The sequence below is a fragment of the Rana temporaria genome, chromosome 2 (genome assembly GCF_905171775.1).
Source record: "Rana temporaria chromosome 2, aRanTem1.1, whole genome shotgun sequence".
NCBI classification, from domain to species: Eukaryota; Metazoa; Chordata; class Amphibia; order Anura; family Ranidae; genus Rana; species Rana temporaria.
In genome coordinates, this window is record NC_053490.1 from 257,608,549 (window position 1) to 257,628,390 (window position 19,842).

Consider the following 19,842-nt stretch of genomic DNA (forward strand, 5'->3'; position numbering starts at 1 on the left):
AGATTGTGATCAGAAAGAATCCACTCTGGAGAGGGAAGTTAAAAAGAATGAGAACATGACTACAAATATAGAGAACATAAAGAAAGAAACACCTCAGAAGAATACATATAGGGCCAGATTCTCGTACATCCGTGTATCTTTGCGCGGGCGTAACGTATCCGATTTACGTTACGCCTCCACATCTTAGACGGGCAAGTGCTGTATTCTCAAAGCACTTGCTCCGTAAGTTGCGGCGGCGTAGCGTAAAATGTCCGGCGTAAGCCCGCCTAATTCAAATTTGGAACAGGGGGGCGTGTGTTATGTAAAATAACCATGACCCAACGTGATTGACGTTTTTCAAGAACGGCGCATGCGCCGTCCGTGGAAATCTCCCAGTGTGCATTGCTCCTAATAGGCCGCAAGGACGTATTGGTTTTGACGTGAACGTAAATTACGTCCAGCCCCATTCACGGACGAGTTACGCAAACAACGTAAAATTTTCAAATTTCGTCGCGGGAACGACGTCCTTACTTAACATTGGTACGCCGCACTTACGCCACCATATAGCAGGGGTAACTTTACGTCGGGAAAAGCCTAGCGTAAACGGCATAACTGTACTGCGTCGGCCGGGCGTACATTCGTGAATTCGCGTATCTAGCTGATTTACATATTTCGACGTGTAAATCAGCTTACACGCCCCCAGCGGCCAGCGTAAATATGCAGTTACGATCCGACGGCGTAAGAGACTTATGCCTGTCGGATCTAAGGGAAATCTATGCGTAACTGATTCTAAGAATCAGGCGCATAGATACGACGGCGCAACTCAGAGATATGATGGCGTATCTGGAGATACGCCGTTGTATCTCAGTTGTGAATCTGGGCCATAGAGTTCAGTTTCAGAAAGAAACAAAAGCATCCACTCCAAATAGACATGTAGGAACTAGGGGCCAGATTCACGAAAATTTGCGGCCGTGTAACGTAACCCGTTTACGTTACACCGCCGCAAGTTTTCAGTGTAAGTGCCTAATCCTCAAAGCACTTACCTGGAAACTTGCGGCGGTGTAACGTAAAGTCGTCCGGCGTAAGCCCGCCCAATTCAAATGGGGTGGGTACCATTTAAATTAGGCGCGCTCCCGCACCGGATGTTCTGCGCATGCTCCGTTCGCTATTTTCCCGACGTGCTTTGTGCGAACTTACGGTGGCCCGACGTGTTTGTGAATCGCGACGTGCGCAACGTACTTACGCCGGGAAAAAAAATTCAAAAGCGATGCGGGAACGACGGGTATACTTTAACATGGTGGAGTAATTTTACACCTAACTTTGCGACGGGAAAAAAAGATTTGCGACGACGTAACGACGGGAAAAACCTTTGTGGATCGCCGTAACTGCTAATTTGCACACCCGACGCTGGAACACGACGCAAACTCCCCCCAGCGGCGGCCGAGGTACTGCATCCTAAGATCCGACGGTGTAAATCAATTACACCTGTCGGATCTTAGGGCTATCTATGCGGAACTGATTCTATGAATCAGCCACATAGATACGACAGGAGATACAACGGTGTATCAGGAGATACGCCGTCGTATCTCCTCTGTGAATCTGGCCCTCGGACCCCAGGAAAATCACCCTATACAGTAGATATCAGAGAGCTCATTTATTTCAAAGTGAGCTATAAGCTTTTCAGAGAAACATGGCCCCCTATTGGCAAATGGGATGCCTACAGAACAGGGGAAGATACCCAGGGAACAACAACAGGGTAGGTTGCCATGGGCAGGGCTGTCTTTTCCATTGGGCACGCTGGGCAGTTGCCCGGGGGCCCACTTGCCTGGGGGGCCCCCATCGGCTGCCCAGCGACCCCAGTAAAAAATGGTGGAGAGCAGCGGGTCAGAACTGTAGAACTGTATCGTGTCTACAGTCTCTGAGGAAGAGTCTGAAGAGGAGTCAAGAGTGGGAGCGCTGCCGGGATAGGGGTCACGGGAGAAGTCAGACATGAGGAGACAGTAGGATAAAACCAGAGCAGCCAAGCTGGAGCCATCTGACTGAGCCATGCTTGTTGCACCTGAGGAGGTCAGTAATAGCGCCGCCAGGCCAGTCTAAGGGGCGGGTGGTTGCTGATGTATTTTCTCTACGGAAGGTGGTCTCTGGTCACCAGTGCCCCACACATCAGAGTTCCTGGTGTTCCCCTTTACATCAGAGTCTGCAGGATTCCCCCTTACAGTGCAAGGACCCTGATGTAAGTGGGAACTCTGATGTAAAGAGAAAGCAGTGAACTCTGATATAAGGTGGTCTCTGGTCACCAGAGCCCCCCTCTACATCAGAGTTCCCCCTTACATCATGATCTGCAGCGTTCCCCTTTACATAAGAGTTCCCTTTCACTGTAAGGGGGAATCCTGCAGACTCTGATGTAAGAGGAAACTCTGAGCAGGCTGGGTTATAGTAACCTAACCTTCATCTCAATGAAGAAATTTGTAAAACTGTAATTTTAGGTACTTTTTTTGCAGTGCCAGTAAAAAAAAATGGTTCTGCCAGTAAATTTCATGATTTTTGTCAGTAAATTCTTGTGCACGATTGTGTAGACAGGGCCCCAGTGCACTGTATTGCCCGGGGGCCTATAATGCTCTTAAGATGCCACTGGCCATGGGTATTACAGGGGAGGATGGAATTCAGGTCCACCATTATACAGAACCCAAAGGGAGAGATTTTGGGATGGAGAACAAATATGCAGAGAGCAGGAAAACGAAAAAAAAAGAAGAGGAAAGAGGAGGAAGGAGAATTAGAAAGAAAAAGGAAGCAAGAAAATTAGGCATTTTTAATTTGAGCAGTGTTATTTTATCAGAAGCTGAAACGAAGGTTTTAGATTTAGGGCTGAATTACACTCACGACCACTTTATTAGGTACACCTGTTCAGTTTCTTGGTAACACAAACTGCTAATCGGTGAATTACATGGCAGCAACTCAATGCATTTAGGCATCTAGACGTGGTAAAGATGACTTTCTGAAGTTCAAACCTAGCATCAGAATGGGGAAGAAAGGGGATTTAAGTAACTTTGAACATGGCATGGTTGTAGGTGTCAGACAGACTGCTTTGAGTATTTAAATAAACTAGGGTTTACAGAGAATGGTCCAAAAAAAGAGAAAATATCCAGTGAGTGGCAGTTGTGTGGAAGAAAATGCCTTGATGATGTCAGGGGCCACTTATTACAACCACTATATGCAGATTACCATCTCTGAATAAACAACACATCAAACCTTGAAGCAGACGGGTTACAGTAGCAGAAGACCACACAGGGTGACTCGCCTGTCAGCTAAGAACAGGAAACTGAGGTTACAATTTGCACAGGTTCACCAAAATGAAACAATAGAAGATTGGAATCTGATGAGTCTCAATTACAGCTGCCACATTCAGATGGTAGGGTCAGAATTTTTCATAAACAACATGAAAGCATGGATCCATCCTGCCCTGTATCAACAGTTCAGGCTGGTGGTGGTGTAATGGTGTGGGGGATATTTTCTTGACACACTTTGGGCCCCTTAGTACCAATTGAGCATTGTTTAAATGCCACGGCCTACCTGAGTATTGTTGCTGACCATGTCCATCCTTTATGACTACCTAATAAAGTATGTGTATATACCCCATGTAAATATTATCAAATTAAAATATTAAAATGTTTTTTAACTGAATAAACATGATGTGAAGAACTACAAATAGAATGATACAGAATACCAACATAGAAATAAAGGGAGTTTATTTTTCAAAGTGTTCAAAACTATGGTTGAAAATGGGTAAATACCAAGCAAGGCAAGAGATATACTGATCATATATAACAGGGTATTAAAGAGCTAGAAAAGAAAAAAAACATAGTAGTGAGAGCTGCAGATAAAGGGGGGGGGGGGGGGGGGTTGTAATTCCAGATAAGCAAGATTATGGGGAAGAAATTGAAATATTGTTATCCGTATGGAATACATATAAAAAATAATCTTCTGAACCCTATTATAAAATTAAAACATAAGCTGAAGAAAATCATAACAAAGGGATAAAAATGGGGTCAAAAATACTAACAGAAAATAAAGCAAAAACGCCAAAGATTCCCACAATATATTACCTCCATAGGATTCCAAAAAATAAAGTGAAACCCTGGGAACATTTATTGTAAGTGGGATTGATTCCTTTTTTCCCCAAGAGTGGGGGAATACATAGATTCTTTTTTTTTACAAGAAATCATAATGAAAAATTTGTATTTTTTAAGTTATTGGGATGAAAAACTTTTGCAGGTGACAGCCTTTCATTATAGTGGATGCCAATTCATTGTATACTGGTATAGACCAGAAAGATGGGGTTAAAGCAGTAAGATGGGCAGTAAGATTAGAAAACAAAGTCTGAAAAAAGTAGCAGAGAGATTTCATCCTTGGGTTTTTGGAATTTGCTATGAAAAATAATTTCTTATGCTACAATAAGGGCATAGCCATGTGAGAAAAATATGCTCACAGTCTGCCGAATCACCTGATGGCAAGATTGGAGGAGGAAAATGTATACACTTTCCAGCTTTAGTAAATAAACCCCATTGTGTACTTAAAAGTGGGGTATGCCTGTATGGTAAATGGCCAAAGATGGCGTTATATAAAAGGTATATTTATGACATCCTGGTGGTGTTGGAGTGGCCACAAACCAATTTGGATTATTTTTTTAAACAACATTTACCATAATAAGTATAGCCTAAAATTTACACAGAGATTAGGGATGAGCTTCGAGTTCGAGTCGAACCCATGTTCGACTCGAACATTGCTTGTTCGCCGAACAGCGAACAATTTTGGGTGTTTGTGGCAAATTCGAAAAGCCGCAAAACACCCTTGAAAAGTGTATGGGAGAAATCTAAAGTGCCAATTTTAAAGGCTTTTCTGCAAGTTCTTGTCATAAAAAGTGTTTGGGGACCCGGGTCCTGCCCCAGGGGACATGTATTAATGCAAAAAAAGTAAAAAAAAACGGCAGTTTTTTCGGGAGCAGTGATTTTAAATGACTTTTTATCCTTCAGATACGTCGTAATCCGCGTTGAGTATGCAAATTAGCTATTTCCGACGATCCACGAACGTACGTGCGGCCGTCACATTTTTTTACGTCGTTTCCGTTCGGCTTTTTCCGGCCTATAGTTAAAGCTGCTATATGGTGGCGTACTCAATGTTAAGTATGGCCGTCGTTCCCGCGTCTACTTTTGAAAATTTTACGTCGTTTGCGCAAGTCATCCGTGAATGGGGCTGGACGCCATTTACGTTCAAGTCGAAAACAATGACGTCCTTGCGACGTCATTTGGAGCAATGCACCCTGGGAGTTTTTACGGACGGTGCATGCACAGTTCGTTCGGTGCGGGGATGCGCTTCATTTAAATGAAACATGCCCCCTACCCACCGATTTTGAATTCCGCGTCCTTACAATGCGAGAGATACACTACGCCGCCGTAACTTACGGCGCAAATTCGTTGAGGATTCAAACCAACTCAAAGTAAGTTACAGCGGCGTAGCGTATCTTACATACGCTGCGCCCGGCGCAGATGTATGTGGATCTGCCCCACCCGTAAGCGGCTTCAATCTATTCTCCTATGTAAAAACACGGAAGCGGTGTCACAACGTCACTTCCGGTTTACTCGGCTGCCAATGGCACCCATTCAAGTATTCAGTATTTTAAGTGCAAAAGAAGTGATTTGGGGCCTTTTAGACCCCTGATCCCTCCATAAAGAGTACATGTCACCACCTATTACTGTCACAAGGAATGTTTGCATCCCTTGTGAAAGCAATAAAAGTGATCAAATTTTTTTTTTTAAAAGGACAATGTAAAAAAAAAGTAAATGTGCTCACGCAGCAAAGAAAACGCATGCGCAAGTCACGTCCGCATATGTAAACGGTGTTCAAATCACATATGTGAGTTATCGTCACGATCGTCAGAGTGAGAGCAATAATTCTAGCAAAATACCTCCTCTGTAACTTTAACCTGGTAACCGTTACTTTTTTTTAAAGCTTCACCTATGGAGATTTTTAGGTACCATAGTTTGCCTCCATTCCACAAGTGTGCGCAATTTGAAAGCATGACATGTTAGATTTCTTTATTTTAGTTGTTCTACATACAGAGAAATAAACTATGAGCTCCAATGACTGAACTATGCAAATGCCCTGTATCTGGGACTCCCAAAGTACCAAATCACCCGCCTGCAAGTCGTTCAAAATACGGCCGCCAGACTTGTGACTGGGATAAAACCCTGGGAATCAATCTCACCCTCACTGAGAAGCCTTCACTGGTTGCCAGTAAAAGACAGAATTGCTTTTAAAGCACTCTGTCTGACACATAAGTGTATTCAAGGAAATGCCCCCCAATATCTATGCGAAAAACTAAAAGCTCACAACCCCAATCGCGTTCTGCGATCCACCAACCAAAATCTACTCCAGATACCCAAAGCCAGATTCAAGTCCAAAGGAGAAAGAAGATTTGCGGTCCAAGGTCCCAGACTATGGAACGCTTTACCAACCAGCATTCGGTTGGAGGAGAACCACTTGGCCTTTAGAAGAAAGATCAAAACCCATCTCTTTTGATGACAAAGGAGAAATGGACAACGAGCGCCCAGAGGCGATTTAGTTCGCATGTGCTGCGCTATATAAGTTTTTCACTCACTCACTCACTCACTCACTCACTCACTCAATGAATACATTCAAAATCCAATTAACAGTGTTACTCCTATCTTAAATACATCCACAAAAAAACTCTCTCTACTCGGTAGAAGTGGAAAATTTAACTCAAAGGTTTGGTCCAATTTAGGTGGAATCAATGTGCCCAGGTATTTGATTCCCGTATAGCTCCATCTAAACTTAAAATTCATTTTTAAAGCGTTGTCTTGAGTCATAGTCATAGATACACCCATTGCCTCGGACTTGGACATATTCATTTTTAAATTGGACAGTGCACCATATTGGTCCAATTCTCTTAGTAGGTTTGGCATAGATATAACAGGTTTAGTAAGGCAGAATTAAAGATCATTAGCATATGCGGATACTTTATGGCGTAAATCTCAGGTTATTAACCCCCTAATATCTGGGTTTTGTCTGACCTTACAAAGAAATTGCTCTAAGGTGATAACAAAAAGGAGTGGTGATAACGGGTGCCGTTAGAGATAGAGAAAGGTTCAGATAGAAGTCTGTTTGCTTTTATTTGTGCCTCCGGCCTTATGTATATGCTCGAGATCCACCCCACCATCCTCTCCCCTACACCAACATACCGTAGGACTGAAAACATGAAAGACCAATTGACCCAGTCAAATGCCTTTTTAGCATCCATTCCCAGGAACACAGTGGATGTTTTAGAATGACCGGATAAGTGGACTAAATTCTAAATTTGAATGGTATTATCACGGGCCTACCGCGTTGGGATGAAGCCTACCTGGTCTGGGTGTACTAATGCAGTCAAATGTGGTTGTATACGTGTGGCTAATATTTTTGTAAACAACTTAAGATCTACATTCAATAATGAAATGGGGCAATAGTTGCCACATATTGATGGGTCCTTATCCTCCTTCGGAATAAAGGTGATATGGGCTTTCAGGGTTTCTGGAGTAAATCCTGTTCCATTTACCATTGCATTAAATGTTTGTACCATCTGCTTACCCAAGGGAAAAATGTCTGGTAGTATTTAAGTGCAAAGCCATTCAGACCCGGAGCTTTCCCGGGTTTGGAAGTCCTGATGGCCTCTTGCAATTCCTCTAAGGTGAGAAATAATACCTCTCAGAAAACTGCTGATCCCCTGGCTTTGCTTCCGTCCCACCAAGCCAAAAGGGTGCTGGCTCTGCACAGGTGCATTGGATGAAAAGAGGTCCTGGACTGCCGCACTCCTTGGGCCAGATCCACAAAAACCTGGCGTAACTTAAAAAATCCCATTTAAGTTACACTGCCTTAAAGTTTCTACCTAAGTGCCTGATCCACAAAGCACTTATCTAGAAATTTCAGGCTGTGTAACTAAAATTCCGCCGGCGCAAGGCGTTCCTATTCAAATGGGGCGAGTCCCATTTAAATGAGGCGCGCTCCCGCGCCGGCCGTACTGCGCATGCGCGAAGTTACGTTACGCCGAGTTTTGAGGATCGCGACGGCTTAAAAAAGTTGCGTCGGGGAAAAAAAAAAAAAAAAATTACAGCGTCGCTCGGCATGCATTCCTGAGAGGGAGAACTCCATGCCAATTTTCAAAGAAAAAACCGGCATGGGTTCACCCCCCAGGAGCATACCAGGCCCTTAGGTCTGGTATGGGTTGTAAGGAGACCCCCCTACGCCGAAAAATCGACGTAGGGGGTCCCCCTACAATCCATACCAGACCCGTATCCAAAGCACGCTACCCGGCCGGTCAGGAATGGGAGTGGGGACGAGCGAGCGCCCCCCCCCCCCCCCTCCTGAGCCGTGCCAGGCCGCATGCCCTCAACATGGGGGGGTTGGGTGCTCTGGGGCAGGGGGGCGCACTGCGGGCCCCCCCACCCCAGAGCACCCTGTCCCCATGTTGATGAGGACAGGACCTCTTCCCGACAACCCTTGCCATTGGTTGTCGGGGTCTGCGGGCGGGGGCTTATCGGAATCTGGGAGTCCCCTCAAATAAGGGGGCCCCAAGATACCGGCCCCCCACCCTAAGTGAATGGATATGGGGTACATCGTACCCCTATCCATTCACCTGTAGGCAAAAAGTTAGTTAGTAAACACACAACACAAGGCTTTTTAAAATATTTTATTATTCTGCTCCGGATGCCCCCCCTGTCTTCGTTATTAGCTCAATTACCAGGGGGGGCTTCTTCTTCCACTCTCCGGGGGTCTTCTCCGCTCTCCGGGGGGGGTTTCTTCTTCCGCTCTCCGGGGGGGGCTTCTCCGGACTCCGGGGGGCTTCTTCCATCTTCTCCCCTCTTCCGCTGTTGACTCGGCGAACCCCGGTTCTTCTGCAGATGTCCGGTGCCTTCTTCTTCAGCGCTGGCTGCCTGCTATGTTTGTGTGTTAGCTCAATTTCTAACAGGCAGCCAGCGCGGTCTTCTGTGACGTCAGGGTCTTCTTCTCCCTTCTTCCGATGTTGCCTCGTCGCCTGTTGTCACTGTAATGATGGAAGCGCGCCTTGCATCCCATTTATATAGGCATCACCGTCCCATCATGCTCCGGTAGGTACCCACGTGGTGGGTGCACGTGGGTAGGCACCCACCACGTGGGTACCTGCCGGAGCATGATGGGACGGTGATGCCTATATAAATGGGATGCAAGGCGCGCTTCCATCATTACAGCGACAACAGGCGACGAGGCAACATCGGAAGAAGGGAGAAGAAGACCCTGACGTCACAGAAGACCGCGCTGGCTGCCTGTTAGAAATTGAGCTAACACACAAACATAGCAGGCAGCCAGCGCTGAAGAAGAAGGCACCGGACATCTGCAGAAGAACCGGGGTTCGCCGAGTCAACAGCGGAAGAGGGGAGAAGATGGAAGAAGCCCCCCGGAGTCCGGAGAAGCCCCCCCCCGGAGAGCGGAAGAAGAAACCCCCCCCGGAGAGCGGAGAAGACCCCCGGAGAGTGGAAGAAGAAGCCCCCCCTGGTAATTGAGCTAATAACGAAGACAGGGGGGGCATCCGGAGCAGAATAATAAAATATTTTAAAAAGCCTTGTGTTGTGTGTTTACTAACTAACTTTTTGCCTACAGGTGAATGGATAGGGGTACGATGTACCCCATATCCATTCACTTAGGGTGGGGGGCCGGTATCTGGGGGCCCCCTTATTTGAGGGGACTCCCAGATTCCGATAAGCCCCCGCCCGCAGACCCCGACAACCAATGGCAAGGGTTGTCGGGAAGAGGTCCTGTCCTCATCAACATGGGGACAGGGTGCTCTGGGGTGGGGGGGCCCGCAGTGCGCCCCCCTGCCCCAGAGCACCCAACCCCCCCATGTTGAGGGCATGCGGCCTGGCACGGCTCAGGAGGGGGGGCTCGTCCCCACTCCCATTCCTGACCGGCCGGGTAGCGTGCTTTGGATACGGGTCTGGTATGGATTGTAGGGGGACCCCCTACGTCGATTTTTCGGCGTAGGGGGGGTCCCCTTACAACCCATACCAGACCTAAGGGCCTGGTATGCTCCTGGGGGGGAACCCATGCCGGTTTTGTATTTACAAATTGCCGTGGAGTTCTCCCTCGGGAATGCATACCAAATGCCGTCGCTGGAATGGGCTTTTACAAGGTGTGACTAGTTTACACTTTGTAGAACCAGCCCTAATTTTACACTTGCAAAATAACACTTACGGCGCAAAAACGAAGCTGGAAAGCTTTGTGGATCGCCTTAAGTGCTAATTTGCATACTAGAAACGGCATTTCGACTCGAAATGCCCCCAGCGGCGGATGCGGTACTGCATCCTAAGATTCGGCAGTGTAATTCAATTACACATGCCGGATCTTCTGCCTAACTTTGGAAAAAGCCTTTTGAGGATCGTTTCCAAAGTTACACACAGACTGAACCGCAGTTAAGTCGGAGTATCTCTTTTGTGGATCTGGCCCCTTAAAACTATATCTTTATTCAGCAAGTGAAATCCAAAAAAACAAAAAACAACCAACAATGTTGCAGTCAAAAAGAAGTGAACAAAAGGAAAATGATGGCTGACATGTTTCACATCGTGTGATGCTTACTCTGTGGAGTGAAAAATAAGTTGATTCTAGAATATACTTTATGTGGCACATAATAAAAGGTGTAGTCTCTTTAGTCTTGGTGATACGCTCTCCATGCGTCAGTAAGATGGTAATTATGCAATGTTTGTAAGACTTGTTTACATAGACCTATAGCTACAGAGGAGCTTCCACCTGATGTATCCATCTTCGGGTCTAGGGGAAGATTAAAATCGCCACCCCCAAGATAAGTTTACCGTCAGTAAATTTCTTCAGCTTGTTAATAGTAGCACAGATAAATTGATCTTGGTTATTATTGGGGGCATATATTGTGGCCAAAGTCACTTTTATGCCCCCCATCGTCCGTTTGAGGAACAGAAATCTACCCTCTACATCTGTTTTTTTGTCTATTAATGTCCAGGGAATTCGTCTTGAAACCAATATAGAAACCCCTCTTGATTTAGCTGCCCTATTAAATGCATGATATGCATAGGGGTAGAAGTTGTTCTTAGGAATTGGTACCTTACCCTCTCTAAAATGGGTTTCCTGAAAGTATGCCACATCCGAGTATGAACATTTCAAATCTTGCATTAAAATCATAGGGCCAGATTCACGTAGAGCGGCGCAAATTAAGTTACTCCAAACGTATATCATTTAAGTTACGGCGCCTTAATTTTGTGACGTAAGTGCCGTATCCACAGCGCATTTGCGCCCAAATTTGCGCCAGCGCGACGTAAATACCGAGGCGTAAGGCGGGGTTATTGCAAGTGGGAAGTGGGCGTGCTCCATTGAAATGAGCCGTGACCCCATGCAAATGAAGGGCCGGCCGTACTGCGCATGCGCGCACGAATCTGCACCTCACTGGGCATGTGCAAAACTCGGCTCGGCGCAATCAGTGAGATAGGAAAAATGCCAAGCATACTTCGTTTGAGAATCGCCCTGTGCTTAAATAGCCCCAGACAAACGCACTTCCCTTGCAAAAGTACATCCCTGTGTTTCCCTTCCTAAAGCAAGTGTCTTTTGCTCTGTTGTCTGTGGCTGTTTGTTGGTGAGTGTAGTGTTATATTAAAGATTTATTGTAGTAGGTGTGTGTATTTTCGGAGTGTTTTTTGTGTCTGTTTGTTCTGTGTTTTTTGTTTGAATTTGTATTAGCTGTCTGCTTGTGTTTTTGCTGTCTGATTTTTGTGTGTGTCTGTTCTGTGTCTTTTTGGCTGTCTGTTCTGTGTCTTTTTGGCTGTCTGTTCTGTGTCTTTTTGTCTGTTTGTTCTGTGTGTTTTTGTGTTTGTTTGTTCTGTTTGAATTTAGTGTGTTTGTTGCTGAGTGCTGTTTGTGGAGATGGCACCTAAGAGAAGAAAATTAAACATCTCGGTGCGAGAGAAGCACTTGCTGGCCAGGGCGATCACCCAATTTGGGAGATTTTTGCATGGCCCTGACAGCCGGGACGTCACCCCGACCAGGAAGAGGGAAATAATCAAAGAGATTACTGATCGGATCAATGCGGAGGGGGGGGAGACAAGGACCCCCAGTGGGATTCAGAACAAGATCAATGATCTGAGGAGTTTGGTCCGTGACAAGATGGCCAAGCAAGCAGCCCATGCCAGGGGCACTGGAGGAGGCCCACCTTGCCCCCTAAGGTGGACTGAGGAGGAACTTGCGGTGGCCCGGTGCTTCCATAGCCAGCAAGTGGTGGGCCTGCCTGGCTTTGAATCTGATGATCCTGTAAGGACAGGTAAGTTTTTTTGGATTTCCATCTGGTGAGTAGCATGTGTGGGTGGGGGAAGGGAATATGTGCCAAGTGTGTGGATCCTCCAACCTGTGTATGTTTTGTGTCCTCCACAGATGGCCAGGAGATTGCTGGCCCATCAGGCCAGGAGGTTGCTGGGCCATTAGGCCAGGCTGCACCACCCCCAGGACAACAGGCTGCTGAGGTGCCCCAAGAAAGGCCGGAGTCCTCAGGGGAGGGGAGTGGCCACAACTCCCCTCATGAGGAGGTTCAGGGGGAGGAGGATGAGGGGGGGAGGTTGAGGATGATCCGATGGAGCTTGCCCAAGAAGTGATGTTGTTTTGGGATCAGGATTCCCTTGCGCCTGACAGCAGTCAGGCCACCATCATGGGTAGTCCCTCCCACTCCTCCACCAACAGGCCCCCCCCCAGGGGGATCCCCTGCTTTCAGGCTACAAGCCTCATCTGGAGGCAGTCAGGCCACCATCAGGGCTGCCCCCCCAGGGGGCTCCCCTCCTCCCAGGCCACAAGCCTCAACTGCAGGCAGGAAGGCCACCAGAAGACCAGGGGGGTGGCCGAGTTCCTGCCTGCAAATCTGCAGAGGGACCAGGCCCTTCAGACCCGCCATCTGGGTCAGGTCACCCGGACTTTGGCCCAGATAGAGGAGAGCCTGGCCTCCATCAATGATTCAGTGAGTGACGTCAGCACGAATTCATTAGCTTTTATCAATTGCTTTTCTGTGCTGCAGGCTGCCACAACAGGCGTGGCCCTTGAGGTGACTGCCCTGACCCAGGCTGTCCAGGACAACACCCAGGCTGTCCAGGCCAATACGGCAGCCCTCACTCTGGGCCTCAACAGGATCGCCGTGGCCTTGGAGGGCAGGCCAGCAGGTGGGCAGTCACCCGGGGAGGCTCCTCCTTCCCCTGCCTCCCCCCCCCAGCCTCCCCCCCATGAGTCTCCCCTGAGGGGCCGTGGCCGTGTCCAGCCCAGGCATAGCTCACGACGCCGCCGCCATTGAGATTTAGGGTGTACTTTTCTTTTTTTTTTCCTGATTTTTTTTGTGATTCAGATTTGTTTTTTGTGTGTGAATGATGTATGAATGCAGGGGTGACATTCCTGGTGAAAAAGGGTGTCACCCTCAGTTTTGGTGGATTAGGGATCCCCAGGACCAGGGAGAAGTGATCCCAGGTCCATGTGAATGGTGTATGAATGCACAGTGACATAATTGGAGCTGTGGCGTGGCATTACTGTTCCCTTAAACCATGTGGTTTTCTAGTGTCCAATCCAATTAGATGTGCATGTGAAGTGTCTGTTCTAGGGACCACAGTGGGTGTGCATGCATGCATTCTCATTGTGCCATGATTGTGTGTGTTTACTGTGCAAAGATGCATTCTGCGAGGTGTCTCCTGACTGCTGTTCCCTCAGAAGAGGGGGTACCCTCGGTTACTAAAGTCACTAGTATAGTTATGAGCATGGATGCCCCTGGCATGGTGGCATGCAGATTGTAGTCCGGCAAGTGTGTGTGCTTAGCTCTTCCTTAATGGTGTTGCTTTAGCTGACATTTACACGGCTGGAGCATAGTTAGGGCTGCTTTTATAAAGTGTAACTTTACTCCGGGAAACTAACAGATGCGCACAGGGCGTAGCCTACGCCGCACACACTTAATTTTGTGGATCGCCTTATCTCCCTCATTTGCATCTTTGCCTAGCAAAACAATGGTGTGTCTAGCGTATTTTGCGCTCGAAGAAGCGCTGGTGTAATTGTTTTAGGTAGGACGGAAAAAAATGTTTTTCAGGTGTATTTCGTTTTGAGGATCAGACGCAAAAATACGCGCGGCGCATTTTTCAATTACGCCGCGCATCTCTAGATACGTTGGCGTAAGTGCTTTGTGAATCTGGCCCTTAATTTTCTCCGGTACATTAAGCCCTTTCGCGTTTAGAGAAGTGACCTTTAAAGCCTCCATCTCCCCTACCAAACAGCAACAGAAAAAGAAAAAAAAGAGAGAAAAAGGAAAGAAAAAGGAACAATAAGAAAAAAAGAACAAAAAGGGTTCTAATAACCCTAATGTGTTACGTGGGGTTTAACCCCCCCCCCCTCGTTTCTCTCTCCGACAGATGAAGGGATCAAAGAATATCTTTCTTAACGCACTCCTGCTCCTACTCCTTATATGTGTTTATATCTCTAAATCAATACATAATCCTTTATTCTCTGTACATTTATATTCTCAACCGTTCTATTATTATCAATTTCTTGCCCATTGCTCTATTTTATATGATCTTCATGAAAGTAAAACTTATATCAGCATACCGCCCTCAAAGGAAGAGGATCCGGGGAGAAGCTTTCCCCTCCATCACTGCAATATGTCCTGGGGTATAGTGCCCTATAGTGTCCCCCACCCGTGTCTCCCCTTTCCCTCTCTCCCTACCCCTCCCTATCTACTTCCACCGGGAAATATGTCAACTCCATAATAAACCTCCCCAATAAAAAAAGAAAAAAAAGAAAAGGAAAAAAAGCACACCAACCCCCCCTCCCCCTTCTCTCTTCTTCTATCCTATACCCCAGGGATAAGCAATTAGCGGACCTCCAGCTGTTGCAGAACTACAAGTCCCATGAGGCTTAGCAAGACACTGACAGCCACAAGCATGACACCCAGAGGCGGAGGCATGATGGGACTTGTAGTTTGGCAACAGCTGGAGGTCCGCTAATTGCATACCCCTGCGTATACCCCTTCAGCCTATTCCTCTCCCTAACACATTCCTACTACTCTCCAATGTCACTTCTCGGCCCCTTCTATTATCCTACTCCGTTGTTTGCTAGCTTTTGTTCTTTTAGTCTACCCCCCGCCAATTCCATGCAACCTCCCTTTGTGTCTATTTATAAATTAAGTAGGTGACTATGAAAAAAAAATCTCTTTTAGTGATTATCTTTATTAATGTACTCTTATACTTATGTGTTGTGTTCCTTTGTGTCTTAGTGTTAAACAGTGTCGGCTCTACCGAGTCTGTGTTACTAATTCCCATTTATCTAAACTTCAAACACCAAAACTAAAAAAAATGCAGGGGGTCTAGTGCGGAAAAAAAACGGGGATCTAGTGCAAACATGTTAAGTATCTATTTACTTGGCATAACATCCTCTTTCACAGTATACAAAAAAACTTTCATCTTTAGTGTTTTTTTAATCCATGAACGTGTATTTTCCCCCAAATAATTTTATGTCATAAAATACCATGTGACATAAAATATTGCAACAAATATATATAATGTTTGGGGGTTCTAAGTAATATTCTAGCAAAAAATACCGATTTTAACTTGTAAGCAACAAATGTCAGAAATAGGCTTAGGCATGAAAGGGTAGAAACCTGGCATGACAGAAGTACAAGGGCTGTGACTTCTGAAAATTATACTTGCTTGGTTGGCATGCTGACACTCTAGCTTCAAATACTTGATATTGAACAAGTGTATAGGTCAGAAATTCTGACTTCAAATACAAATTGTTTCAAGTCAGTGACTCAATTATGTATTGAAGCAAAACAGCAAAAAAAAGCTCAGCATTGGCAGCTTTTCTTTGTTTCATGACACGTTTTTTTTACTGTGCTCTAATCAGATAACCTAGGTATACCTTAATCATTCACCCCCAATACTTTGATATGTGCAAAACATGAACATTACCCCTTTTTTTGGTATGTGAAACTTTTAGTCATATACATAATTCAGTTCTGAGCACAATACGTATCTTTCTTGTACTCTCACAGGTGGCTGCTCAACAGAAAGATTCAGAGACTACTCAGAGGGCTGAGCGGGAGGTGTCTAGAATGGTCATTGGTATGGTACTGGCGTTTCTTATCTGCTGGTTACCCTACGCTGCATTTGCCATAGTTGCAGCATCTAATAAAGACATTGTTATTGATCCGGCGTTAGCATCAATGCCTTCTTACTTCTCAAAAACGGCTACAGTGTACAACCCTGTCATCTATGTCTTCATGAATAAGCAGGTTTGTGTCTTCCTAACTGAACAATAGCTACTTGTTTAGCCAAAATATAAATGGCTAGTGTTAAAAGGAGATCTGTAAAGTGACGTGTAGCATTTAATTTTTTCTACCCATTCACAGTCTACATGCAGGAATGCCTTCAGCTTTGCTACAGATCAGGCCTCACAAGGCTTGTCATATTTGTAATTATTTCTCCCATGCAGTACAAAAAGAGAAAGGTAGTTCCTTTAAATCATTATCTCCCAACCTTTTCTAAACCTCAAATTCATGGTTCAATTCAGCCAAAAGTATCCCCAATACTGAGATGCTAACAGCAGTAAGAAGAGTACAGTGCAGAGAAATGTGAAGTCCATGGTATAATTACTGCATGTGCAGCTGTAATTGGTTCCATGAGGTCAGAGGGTCCAAGCATAATGGCTAGCCCCTCTTACCTTCTTTAACAGATATACACCCATATTACATTTAGCGCAGAATGCAGTAGGTCTGCTTACAGCACACAATTTTTCTGTAATGCTATCTCTTGTATGAGCCTCCGATAGACTAATTAAAAAACAACAATTCAAAAGCAGAATGCACCTGTTTAATGATGCTCAATGTCATATTAGTGTGCTGCTGTTAAGATATTTGCCCCCAGATGTTCTATTTACATAAAACTATTAGGCATAGATTTGTAAATAAGCAGTATTTGGCAACCTAGGACAGGATATGGGGGGGGGGGGGGTAGCAGGTTGGCCTCATTTAGTGACTTTTTCCAATATTGTTCTTACTCAAGTCTTCAGAGAGAAAAGCATAGGGGTAAATAACATTGAATCAAAAAACATGTATATTGTTTTGGGTGTGTAGAACTTTGCAGTAAAAAAAAACTGTGGTCAGCTAAGGTGGCTTAGGAAGCCACATAACTGAAATCCATTCCTGTCCATGGTATGTATCTTCCAGAGATTAAGATGCTGGTTACTGGTGCCCCATCATATTAATGTATAATGGGCCAGCAGTAACCAGCATCTTAATGTGCACCTGGCAATATTATATATAAAATACTTGTACATTTACCTAAAGACTACAACTTAAATTGATCTATCTTCTATACTGGTAATGACAATGCCACCAGAAGATTAATTTAGGGTTTCACTAATGGTCCATCTGGTCAAGGGACGACTAGCTACAGGGGAGACGTCATTCTTCATGTCTTCTTGTTCAGAATTAATGTATTTATGTATTTTTTCACAGTTCCGAAACTGCTTAATGACTCTTATATGCTGCGGACGCAATCCTTTTGGTGGTGAGGATGAAACAAGCACGGCTAGCGCCCGTACAGATGTCACTTCAATGTCTGAAGGAGGTGGAAACAAGGTCACACCAGCATAAGAGCTTTTGTATGCCATCTTCATTCTAAAGCCTTTCAACTGTATATATGTAAAACCACAGATTTGGTTAAATGTATGTGGTCTTATGTTCATCAACTTTTCATAAAATAAACATATCAATTATTAAAATCAAAAACTTCTTACTAAATGAAGTGTAATTTTTTGAATTAACAAAATAGAAATTACAATTCATTAACAATACTAGGCAGTATTTGAAATTAACACATCTATCACAAGGTTATGTAGTTAATTCTGGTTGTGACACTGGTGTGTGTGTGTGGTTTTTTAAGTTGTACATTTATAGGAGCAGCAGGTGGCATAATTAAAACTCTTTCCAGGATGGTAGCCCAACAACAGTAGAAATGTTGCTGTATGGGAGTGAATGTGGTTGACAAGCTGGGGAGGCTTTGAAAATTCTATTTGATGAAGGACAGTTGCTCCAGCTGCAGAGGGAGGGAAAAAATTGTGAAGCTCCATTGTCCTGACCCCAATTAAAAATGTCAATAGCAGCTACAAGAGTGGATCCTAATAAAAAAGTAGAAACTACTCACTAAGACAGCGCTGGTACATGGATTGGCAACTCAACCCCTGCATGCTGTATTGGTAAAAAGAAACATCCAACATAAAGCTCTCTACAAATATTTTTTTTCAATTCTTGATTTTAATAAAACTCACGTTAAGTACAGAAACCATTTGACATGCACAGCAACAAATAACACAGAATCAAAAGGTCACAACATTTGGGACACAATTTCTGTCACAATTGACATGTAAAATATGAAAAGAATCTACCAGGAGACCCAGCTTACAAAAGCCTCTATACCCCTTGTGTTTTTTGCACACAGGGTACAGTGTCAGAACACTGTCAGTTATAAAAACAAAAAAGGTCAGCAACAAAACAAAACAAAAAAAAGGGGGGGGATGGAATAAGGAGAGAGGTAGTGGAGGGAAAGATGAAGAAAGAGAAAGGCGCAGAACAGAGTGGAAGAGGGGAGGGGAAAAAAAGGGATCTGGTCACAACTGCCATCCTTCCAGATCTAGGGGGCCTGCTTGTACAGCCTCAACTATAGATAAATTCAACAAGGCCTTGTATTCTTTAGAGTATGCAAATTCGTGCCAATAGAACCATTTTTTGAGGAATTTATCTCAGAGGCCTCTCTCAGTGGCCACCAAGTCCTCCAACTCGTTGATTTCAGCGATTTTTCTCAACCAGACAGTAATTGGAGGTGCCTGTGCCTGTTTCCAGAAACGAGAGATGCAGCTCTTTGCTGTGGTGATCAGAAGTGGCAAGATGGAACCCCTGTAAGTCTTGAAGGAGAAACAGGGGTGATACAGAAGGAAAAGCGCGGGGTAGGTCATGATTAGTACATTTTTGGGTTATGCAATGAACGTCCGTCCAGAAGGAATGTAATAGTCGACAATCCAAGAACATATGGAGAAGGGAGCCTGTCTGCTCTCCACATCTTCAACAAAGGTCTGAGCATTGGGGAAACATCTAATGAATCTTAGCAGGCATATGGTACCACCGTGTCAGGATTTTGAAACAAAATTACTGGTGATTTGCACATACTGTATAGAGGTTTTATAGGAAACCAGGAGAATTTTGTCCACCTGTTTGTCTGTTAGGCTCAGCCCTAAATCTCGTTCTCAATTAGAAATATATGGCAGTCGAAAGGTCGGAGGAGGGAACACTAGAAGTCGATAAGTCTGAGGCACTGCATGGCATAAAAGAGACTGATCTTCACAAAGGAGCTCAAATGTGGTAAGGGGATGTGTAAAGGCGTCTGAGGAGGTAGAGAGTCAATGAAATGAGCCAACTGTACTTTCTTCCAAAAGGAAATGTCTGTGTATACCTGGTCATTCATGAGTTGTTGTCTGGTAATACATTGCCCACGCACTATAAAGTGCATGGCCTGGTAAAGACCTTCAGACTTCCTGAAATCCTGACTCATGAAGACCAGGACTGAAGGCGGGGTTTCCAACTATAGGGTTAAGTGGCAATGGCGGAAGATCGAAAGACTTTGGGACAAACCTGCCAATTTTCCCCCACCATAGGGTGGGAAAGATTCGAGGCCAGCAAGTCCTTCCAGCACCAGGACACGGAATCGAAGCCCAGTAAGGATCCGCTCCACCTGTACCCACTGCTTAAGTGCG

The 19,842-nt window shown here is 45.2% G+C and overlaps 1 protein-coding gene across 1 annotated transcript in view; it reads left to right on the forward strand.

Annotated features, from left to right (window-relative positions):
• The window catches only part of LOC120926680 (pinopsin-like), a 55,951-nt gene extending 38,151 nt beyond the window's left edge, over positions 1-17,800 (forward strand). The window contains exons 4-5 of the mRNA XM_040336815.1: positions 16,088-16,327; positions 17,552-17,800. Of these exons, the coding sequence (XP_040192749.1) occupies positions 16,088-16,327; positions 17,552-17,689 (378 nt within the window). The 3' untranslated portion in view covers positions 17,690-17,800. The remainder of the gene's footprint in view (positions 1-16,087; positions 16,328-17,551) is intronic.
• The last annotated feature ends 2,042 nt before the right edge of the window (positions 17,801-19,842 follow it).